The sequence below is a fragment of the Gadus chalcogrammus genome, chromosome 20 (assembly GCF_026213295.1).
Source record: "Gadus chalcogrammus isolate NIFS_2021 chromosome 20, NIFS_Gcha_1.0, whole genome shotgun sequence".
NCBI lineage: Eukaryota > Metazoa > Chordata > Actinopteri > Gadiformes > Gadidae > Gadus > Gadus chalcogrammus.
In genome coordinates this window covers 1,369,377-1,379,376 of record NC_079431.1, presented here as the reverse complement: position 1 = coordinate 1,379,376, position 10,000 = coordinate 1,369,377, and the positions used below count along the sequence as shown (strand labels likewise).

The 10,000-nt window shown below is 49.2% G+C and overlaps 2 protein-coding genes across 2 annotated transcripts in view; one reads left to right on the top strand and one right to left on the bottom strand.

The window, feature by feature from the left end:
• LOC130373684 (UDP-glucose:glycoprotein glucosyltransferase 2-like) overlaps window positions 1-8,165 on the bottom strand; it is a 29,473-nt gene extending 21,308 nt beyond the window's left edge. The window contains exons 1-12 of the mRNA XM_056580307.1: window positions 7,476-8,165; window positions 6,790-6,872; window positions 6,562-6,692; window positions 6,196-6,308; window positions 4,841-5,018; window positions 3,182-3,278; window positions 2,411-2,483; window positions 2,103-2,203; window positions 1,635-1,734; window positions 1,053-1,113; window positions 637-728; window positions 273-423 (exon numbers count right to left, since the gene is read on the bottom strand). Of these exons, the coding sequence (XP_056436282.1) occupies window positions 273-423; window positions 637-728; window positions 1,053-1,113; window positions 1,635-1,734; window positions 2,103-2,203; window positions 2,411-2,483; window positions 3,182-3,278; window positions 4,841-5,018; window positions 6,196-6,308; window positions 6,562-6,692; window positions 6,790-6,872; window positions 7,476-7,606 (1,311 nt within the window). The 5' untranslated portion in view covers window positions 7,607-8,165. The remainder of the gene's footprint in view (window positions 1-272; window positions 424-636; window positions 729-1,052; window positions 1,114-1,634; window positions 1,735-2,102; window positions 2,204-2,410; window positions 2,484-3,181; window positions 3,279-4,840; window positions 5,019-6,195; window positions 6,309-6,561; window positions 6,693-6,789; window positions 6,873-7,475) is intronic.
• A 1,740-nt stretch (window positions 8,166-9,905) lies between these two features.
• LOC130373683 (heparan-sulfate 6-O-sulfotransferase 3-B-like) overlaps window positions 9,906-10,000 on the top strand; it is a 10,862-nt gene continuing 10,767 nt past the window's right edge. Inside the window, exon 1 of the mRNA XM_056580305.1 lies at window positions 9,906-9,970. Coding sequence (XP_056436280.1) covers window positions 9,906-9,970 — 65 coding nt within the window. The remainder of the gene's footprint in view (window positions 9,971-10,000) is intronic.

Sequence of the window (10,000 nt, the reverse complement as noted above, 5' to 3'; positions counted from 1 at the left end):
GAGAGAGAGAGAGAGAGAGAGAGACATGGAGAGAGAGAGAGAGAGAGAGAGAGAGAGAGAGAGAGAGAGAGAGAGAGAGAGAGAGAGAGAGAGAGAGAGAGAGAGACATGAGAGAGAGAGAGAGAGAGAGAGAGAGAGAGAGAGAGAGAGAGAGAGAGAGAGAGAGAGAGAGAGAGAGACATGGAGAGATAGAGAGAGAGAGAGAGAGAGAGAGAGAGAGAGAGAGACAGAGAGACAGACAGACAGACAGACAGACAGACAGACAGACAGACCATGATGGCTGGATGTCTGATGTCCAGGGCGTAGCTGTCCTCCACCACGCCCACAGGCAGCCTGAGCATCTTCCCCTGGTGCTCCCCGGTGACGCCCAGGTTGTGGAGCCCCTCCAGCACCCGCGCCTCTCCTCGGAGCATGTCCAGAATGCTGAGGAGAGCCAGGCACACATCACAGGTTAGTATGTATCGGCTGAGGCCGAGGCCGTGCGGCGCTGCAGACTTTGATTCATGGGGAGGAGAGTCTCTAGGCCACCGGTCCAGTATTTGATCCTTCTTCTTTCAGCTTCCTGCCGTCGTTGTGGAAGGCAGCAGCACCGCCCCCCTCCCCCCCCCTTCCCCCCACCCCAGCCAGATGCCCTACCTGAAGGGGGTGTGAGTGTCCAGATCGATGTTCTGCCCGTTGATGAAGAGTGCGGCGTCTCCGGGGTGGAGCCCCAGTGTCTCGCTCAGACGCTGCAGGGAGGAAGAGCCGGCCGTCAGTGAGGTGTTCATCAGACTCAGAGTCAGCCTCTTAGTTAGCCCCATACGGCGACGCCCGGGAACATATAAAGTTAGTAAAATGTTCATCGGACTCAGAGAACCCTTATTTAGCACCGTACATCTACGCCCAGAAAAATATACAGTTACAGCAGAACTACCGAGGAGAATAACTCATTTATATCGCAGGGTTCAGTGTGCACAGGGATAAGAAATGACTTTCAGAAGACGTGATGCTATCAGACCGAGCGAACCACGTCTGGGGGACGGAGTCTGAATCCGCTAAGGAGCGCGGCACACCTTTTGGTTTTCCTCGATTTCTTTTCTCATCTCCGGCTTTATGGTCACTCTTGTCAGTGATCTGTGGGAACAGTAAAGCGTGTACAGTCACCATCAGCTTTTTCAAACCCCCCTCGTCGACGGTAAAAACACACTTTTTAATCTCCAGAATTCTACGGGCACCTCATGGCGGTACGTGGGACATCGTGTTCCCCGTTAACATTCACGCCAACAATCGTTGGGTCTTACAGCCGGTGTGGGCCTGGAACACGCACACTTCAATCTCCGCGGCTGCGTGCAGTAAAGAGTGGCTGTGAGGTGCCTGGAGCCCTCGTAACACGAGAGATGGTTCCACCCTTCAGATGGGAGGACACCGGCTTAACAGAGGCCTCGATGTGAGCGTATGTCGAACTGGAGACGTCAGGAGAACGCAGCAGATCGGGTTTCTTTCTGTATCGGGGTATATTTGGGTTCGGTCCAAGACGATAGCGTGTGTTTTGGCCCGACTGCCTGAAGGTTTTGATTGCTTATTTGTAGCCTCCTCAGCCAAATCTGACCTTCATCTGAATCGTTGCGGTCTGCGCAGTAGTCTGAGCTGCCTACCTGGCCTTGCTGGGGAAGTCTTGACTGAGGTCCCTCATGAGCTTCAGAGCGTCGAACTTGGGCACCGACAGGATTTTAGCGGCCGCCTGGAAACTAAGATCTAAGAACACAGTCAATTACCATATGGATCGTTATTAAGTCTGATTATTCTGAAGCATACCTCATTACAATATCCATGATTACATTATCATTGCACCTGTCTAAAACACTATGACCTTTTAACTACATGTATATTGATAATTTAATCATGGAAAGTATATTGATGCATATTTTGTATATGTAAATAAAGGTTATATATATTCAATGTAAAATAACAATAGTATTTTGAAAATATACAAATAAATAAGGTATACAAATAAATATAATATAATGTCATATAAATATATAATAATAATATCCGTTTGCCATAAAATCAACACGAGTTGTTAGATGGTGTTGTTGATGGAGTTGTGGACGGGGTTGTGTCACCTTGCAGCTCCCACACTTTGAGGGGGGCCATATCATCGCTGCTCTCCACCAGATGTTTACGGAGCTCTCCCAGCCCCCCCTGGAGCTCAGGGTGGGACTTCCTGACCGGCAGAAGAAAGGACCTCAACATCCTCATCTCATCAAGCCCACAAGAAGTCTCTTTGATCAAGTAACAAGACAAGTTATTCAATGGCATAAATCCCGTTTCCAACAGTGTATCCAGTGTACAGCTCGGCCAGTTTTGGTGCATTGCTATTACTATTTTAGCGGCAGTCATTATGGGATGGTTTTGATTTGGCTTTTCCTACTTCAATGTTCCGAACAGGAACCCTTGGACCTCGTCCACGTCCTCCTCATCTCGGTTGGTGCCAGCCTTTGAATCTGGAACCAGACAAGAAGGAAGCGCCAGAGTTTAATACGGCCGATAGAGACGGCCGATAGAGACGGCCGATAGAGACGGCCGATAGAGACGGCCGATAGAGACGGCCGATAGAGACGGCCGATGCAGACGGCCGATAAAGACGGCCGACAGAGATGGCCGACGGAAACGGCCGATAAATACTGCCGTCCGCCGACACAGCTGGTATGCAGCCGATCCAACCCCTACAGTAGATACAATACGGCCTAGGTTCCAGCAGACCTAGGTCATAGCAGAACTATGGAACAAAGTCCGGGCAGGAAACCCAACACTGAAAAGGGGCGGGGTTACGCCTCATTTCCTGTTTTACTGCGCGGATATTCTACCGAAGGGAAGCCCGATCACGTGAGTGGATGGAGCTTTCGGGAGGGGATTTAATGAGAGTATTTCTACAGTAAGTGGACACAGTGTTGATTTGGAGCCATTGATCACAGTTTACTAGTGCTGGCCGAGTTTGTTGTTGGCCAATCAGACGCTTACAGATCCCCGCCTCCAGCGACTTGATTGGTCAAAAGAAATATGAAGCAAAGGAATTTGAAACAACAGTTAAGAGCTCGTCTGCTATAATCACACTTTAGATGATTCATCTGACGTCAGATTAATGAGACTAGACTTAGCACAACAGGGTTTAAGACACAGCAGAGTTATAGGCTGAACCGACCTTTGACCTGGGTGTCGTCCACCGCCCGGTACTCGGTGCTCTTGATGGCCAGCTCCACAGCGTACCCCGACAGCAGCACCTTGTGGGGCTGGGGGTCCTGGGGGGGGGGGAGGGGGGAGAGGGGGGAGACGAGGAGTGAGGGGCGGCACGGGGAGGTGTTGGGGATGCTTGGGCTCCTAGCCTCCTAGCCTCCTAGCCAACTCACGAGACCACCGTCGCAAACACTGGCTTTAGTGAATAAATCAACAACAATAGCGATCCAGGAGAATTTAATGTGTATCGTTTCGTAGATATAACCAACATAATCAAATTTGCAGTATTCTAGTGGTATCCTAAGTATAGATATTTGAAAAAAAGACGGGCAAATTAACACAATCGAAAAGCCACATCACTTCGAAACACCTACTGATACATTAGCTAATTGCTAATTACCTTTTCTTTTACCTAATTTTCTCTTCAGCTGAATATTAGACACAAGAGCTTCACGGTAGCTATTTGCAACAGCACATAATGGATGGTTGAGAAACGCCTCAAATGTATTTCAAGAGCGAGTGCAAAAAAGACTAGAAAACAAAAAGACTGCCATGCCCTGATTTGCGACTTGTTTTGTCTTCAAATAAGTTCCACCTTAAACCAGTCTAAAAGCTTCAGTTACTCATTCCCTGTGCTAAGTTCCAAGCAATAGACACTACCTCATCGTAACTCATTCCACAGAGCGCTTGATGGGTAAACGCAAACTATTTATCAACTCCTCAGTCGCAGGAGGCTCAATAAACACATCCACCTCAGTAGAATGCAGACACAGAAACACATCGCAGGGAGTGCAAGACATGGAACATGTGCTGAGCGCCATCCAGCCGTGCAGCCTTGACACCAACGCCCCCCAATATTCACTTCCAAAGGTAGAATCTGGAAGAAAATGTTCCACACCTACACTGTAATTCCCTTCATTGTTCATCTCTGAAAAGACTGTTACTTCTGCCGACGGAGTCAGGGCCCTGGGATACTCCAGTACCCTGCTTCGTCTCTCTCTCTCTCTCTCTCTCTCTGAGATTTCTGCTGAAGCCTGTTTCCTTGAAGGCTGTACTCTCTGTCTCTCTCCTGCAATCCATCACCGGGCTGACCTCTGCCTTTGTCAGGGCCCGCCGAGTCAATGGCATGGCAGACATGGCTTACTCTTGCAGGTAAAGATGAGAAAAACACGACAATGGCGTGGAGATCACAAACCCACCAACCGCGATGGTGAAGAAGCGCGCGTTTCTGTAACGCTCGCCTGTCCAGGAGTCTTGCTCTCCTGTCCTCTAAAGATAAATGTCGAGGCCGAGAAAAAATAAGACTGTTGTATGCCAGTTGCTAGGAAACGCTGTCATGTGTCGTAATAAAGATTCACCCATAATTAGATAATGTATTTATTGACACCAGATCACTGTAAATAGGTACACATCTGACATTCAGTATAGCGTGACTGAGCATACATTTGAATGTATTTTATATATACACACACATGGCTGAAAGGGAATTAATTTAGAAAAGGACGTGGTGTGTGTGCGCGTGCGTGCGTGTGCGCGTGTGTGTGTGCGTGCGTGTGCATCCACTTTAAAGAGCATCAACATGAAACGCGGGGGCTGGAGCAGGGGTGTCAAACACCCGGCGACTCACCTCCACAAAGTGCCGGAGCACGTAGATCAGCGAGCCGGCTTCCGCCCGCTCCGACAGCAGCGTGTGGAAAGCACTGAACTTTCTGGTTCCTATTTCAGCGTAGAGCACCACCACGGGCACATCGCTCACGTTACGCCCGGGGTACCTGTGGTCCGTCTTGTACAGGAACGGCTTTGGCCTGCGAACATTTTAATTAATTCTCCTTTTCTCTTTTTTATGTTGCACGTCCTGGCACTTAAAAATAGCACTTGGCATTGTGTAGCGTCTCATCCTAGCTATTTCTGGTGTATACGGGGAATGGGTTATCTTAGTGATAGTTAGTGCTTGGCACTTGGTTCTATAAACATCCTTACTGTACCGACAGATATATATATTTGTTTCTCTTTTTTCTGAAAATTTTATTTATTGTTAGTCGTTTTGGATAAAAACGTGCTAAATGCTCTAAATGTAAAAATGCAATAGCCTGTTGAAGAAGAACAGAAAGCTAAGTTGACAACTCATCTTTGGTCTGTAATAGACAAAAGATAAAAGAGACAAAACAAAGGTTCACGGACGGCAGGGTGGGAAGGGGAGTGCTTTGACCGCTATGCCAAATGACTGCAGACCTCCACGCTGGCGAACCAAAGCTCTCTTAAAAGGACAACACCGGTTGGGTGATCAAACCGTCGCCACCGTCTCCCTTGGCTTCACTAAAACATCCGTGCCCAGTTTAATTAGTCTGTTTAATTTGTTGTGCAGACACTGATGAAGACCATTTAACATGAGCGTGACTGACACAAATTAAAAAACAAATAGCAGTTTAGCACTTTGGTCTCTTGGAATAAATGTGTGTTGTTGAGTTCAGAGTGTGTGACAGTGAATCGCCGGAAAAGTACTTTACAAACCTTTTTCATAAAAACCCAAAGTGCTGCTGTTGTTGTTTACATCCGTGGCAGGCGCTAAATACTCTTAGGTTGAATCTGAGAAACAAGGTGATCCTCAGAGATCCTTTCCGTAACGGATGTTTGAGTGATGCCAGGAGAGACGATGGTTCAATCTCCCGGACCGGTACGGTCCTTTAGGTTCACCAAGGGGGACCATGTATTACTAAATGGACTGCGTTTATATACCGCTTGTCTGACCAGTGGCCACACAAAGCGCTTTACAGTACTCCCCAACATTCATCCATTCATGCACACATTCACACACCGACGGCGGAGTCGACCATGCAAGGCGACAGCCAGCTGGTCAGGAGCGGTCAGGGTGAGGTGTCTCGCCCAGGGACACAGACAGGAGCCGGGGATCGAACTAGCCTCCTTGCGGTGCCCAGCCGCCCCGCTCTGCCTCCTGAGCCCCATGTCGCCCCCCAACATCACCTGTCCAAGGCGCCCTTCAGGAGCTTCTTGAGGTCCTTGGTGCTGCAGCCGAGCTGCCCGTGGACCGACACGAACGCCGGGCAGGACGCTGGTGTGTCTTCGTCGCTGGCGATCTGCCGCGGGCGGGAGCCAGGGAGAGGAAACGTTTTAGAGTCGCACGCCACCAGCGCACCAGCGGCTCACTCCATTTTATTATTAATATTATAGAGAGAGGGTTAGGAAGGTACGGAGGATAAGGTGATGCAGCAGAGGTCCACGGGCGGGAATCGAACCCGGCTCGCGGCGATCAGCACTGAGCCGTAATGGTACGGGCTCTGCGCGCCCCCAGTTCACTCCCCTCTCTGACGCGTCGCGGCGGCAACACACCTGCTGAGACGCGGCCACGGCGGGCGAGTAGGTCCTCAGCGACAGGGCGAAGCGCAGCAGGTTGACCTGCAGGTGGGTGAGGAACTGCCCCGCCTTCTTCAGGATGAGGTTGTAGTAGGACCGCACCGACTCTGAGGGGAGGGGCTCAGCGTCAGACACACAACCCAAGACGACCACGTGTGCTGTAACGACGCGGCGGGCGTGGGACTGAGTGATAAGTCGCCGTACCTCCGTTCTTGTACACAGTGAGCTCTTTCACAGTATCCACAAACTGCCAGAACTTCTCATTGCCGTCTTCTGCAACGAACTCGCTGTACAAAAGAGAGACATTTCATTGAAGAGGCGAGTGAAATTTAGCGCATGAAGCTAAATAATAATAAAAAAGTATTGGTATAGGTATAGTAAAAGCATAGTTGACGAATGCTTTTACTCTCTACTGAGTATGAACCACATCGTTAACATTTGATAACGTATCAACCATCAAGGATTCAGGAAGTACATCCGTCTTACACAACCTTAGTACACAGAATCGTCAGATGTTATCAGTGAAGAGAAAAAAAGGTCAGGGCAATGTAAACAACATAGAAAAACAACATATAGGCTTCATCTGAAACGTACCTAGCCTACATCCTTCCCCACAAAAAATAAAAAAAATAAAATAAATCAAGTTTCGGTATGCAGGCAGGGGAAGGGGTTTGAGTAAATCCTAAACACCCATCTGCAAAATGTGTGTGTGTGTGTAGTCTGTCCGTCTGTCTGTCTTTGTTGTTCTGTGTGTGTGTGTGTGTGTGTGTGTGTGTGTGTGTGTGTGTGTGTGTGTGTGTGTGTGTGTGTGTGTGTGTGTGTGTGTGTGTGTGTGTGTGTGTGTGTGTGTGTGTGTGTGTGTGTGTGTGTGTGTGAGGGTCACAGGTTACCTTGTCTCGAGCAGGAATGGCGTCATGGTCCACTTGGCTTTGAGGCTCGCGGAGACGCCTTTAGACGCGGCGCTCGCATGGTGGGTGGTCAACATGAACCACAACGTGAACAGCAACGCGTTCCTCATCATCTCAGCCGACAGGAAGACACAAGAGGAGGACAACCAGGCGTACGGTTCCACTAGGATACAGCCAGCACACAAACGAGGAGGAGAACCAGACGTCCGGTTCAACTAGGACACAGCCAGCATCAGACGTCCCATTAACTCCTGCCACGTAGGGGTTACAGCCAATACAACTTGGGCACCCAGTCGTCACCTACAGATCCCCTCAATCCGGTTGAGAAAAAAAACTTAAAAGCATGTCAATCCCATGACATGTGTGTGTGTTCAGCAGGCCGACACTAACTTACAGGTATACCTCAGGTTATCTCAGGTTATACCCAGTGGGTCAAAACAGGACGGATAGAATGAGAAGGACGAGTTAGGAGGGAATATCCTGGACGGAAACACAGCCGCCGGGCAGATGGAGACACACGAAAGGCTTTCTACACACATGTGCCCATGTTTAGGGGTTTGCCGACGCTCAGAGTGTAACTTGTTGTAACTATACTGTTTATAACGGGAGTCCTGTTGTCATGCTCCTCACCGCCGCTCCGTACAAAGCGCCTCTCCGCTACCGGAGCGTCAGCAGGCGTATCGAGGAGTCCAACGCTGCCCTGTCTTCGTAACTGCGAGAGAAATGTAAGGAGAAATATGTTGCTTGCTATTTTGTAACATTTTATGTTAATATTATTTCTTAATACATGTTCTTAAGCTAATAATTATATTATAACTTAATTTAAAGCAATTTTGAAATGTACATTTTTTCCGGCACTGCTGTAGCCACCTACGTTTCTAACAGGCGCCACAGATTCCCACTAACCATCAATTCAACCATGCGCGTGTGTGCGCGTGTGTGTGGTTTAATTATAATAATCACTGACGCTTATAATATAGTTATATGAATAGTAGGCTACTTATATGAATGCTATTTTTGAATGGATGGCTATACATATATTGATACGAATTGTATTATTATACTATAATTATTATTATAATAATAAAGTATTATTGTAAAAAAAAAAAGACACAAAAAAATATGCGTGTACTTGATATGATATAAGCCTCTTTGCACTAAATAGTAGGCTAATTGAGATGCGACAAGCAAATCAAAAACACACTGACGCACGGATAAACTCGGAAACAAAAAGGTGGCGCAAATCACAATGAAAGCTCCACATTGGAAACCCAGAATGACGTCTTTGCTGTTCGATCGCGCACTCATCTCAGAAGACAAGACACCCTCGCTCTGAAGTACTGAAGTTGTCAGTCTGTACAATGACGTCACCCCACTGAACGCTCACTATTTCTGCCCGTGTGGTTTACCTCGTCTGCAGCAGCCTACTTTGAACAAGAATTAAAACCGGAATGTACTTCTGTCGACGCAACTCGTCCGTCCTCCTCCCGCTCCCGTGAATCCACTCGTGCACACGTGCTCCAGTGCAGCACGCCTGATACGATTGAATGTTGCAATAAAATCATTAAGTTTGATTGGACGGGTTCAGCTGCTTTGATCCCTCACATAGTGCGTCCCAGCCCCAGCTGAAGATAAAGGGGGGGGGGGGGGGGGCTAGGGGGACGTGGCCCGTGTGTGTGTGTGTGTGTGTGTGTGTGTGTGTGTGTGTGTGTGTGTGTGTGTGGGGGGGTGGGGGGGGACTCGAACACACCGCCTCCGCCGCTCTGATGCAGCATCTCCTCCACTCAGTGCTGGAGCCCCGGTGAAGAGAGCGGACGAGCTGCCTCCAACGTCCCGCGGACCCCCTCACCGATGTCGCTGCGGTCGCCTCGCAGACACAAGTTGTGATTTATCTTCAGGTAGGCCTATCTTGAGGGGTTTGGCTGAAACTGCGGCGAGCTGTATGATATCACCCAGAGACCGCGATCCAGAACTACACGGAGCGGCTCAGCTCAACTCCCACACCGCACGGATGACGCTCTCCATCTCCATCGCGACGGGAGAAGTTGGACGGCGGACGGCTAAAGAAGTGAGCGGCGTGCAGAGCTGTGCAGATGAGATGACTTCTGGTCCAGGATGTGGACGTTTCCCTCGCAGCATCCACCGCCTGCACTGTTGTTAGTGTCGTCGCGTTTGAAGGAAGGGGGGCTTCGCTTCCTCCAGAGCAGACCATCGTGATCCTCGCCTGGGAAGGATGCTGCTTGCCTGCTTCAGTGGTACCTCAATCAACCTGTGGCACTTTGAGAACCCACAGACGCCATAAAGCATCCACGGTCCACCCTGACGCGGCCTGGAGGAATGACTCCCGGACTAGACGCACAGGTCCGAACATAATTATTCAAAGTAAGGATATGACCCCACGCTCCTGATATGATGGATGATAGATCCAGTAAGCTGCTCTTGGTTCCCATCCTGGCGGTGCTCTTCGTGATGATCGGGTACCAGTACATTTGCCCCGCCGGCAGCGC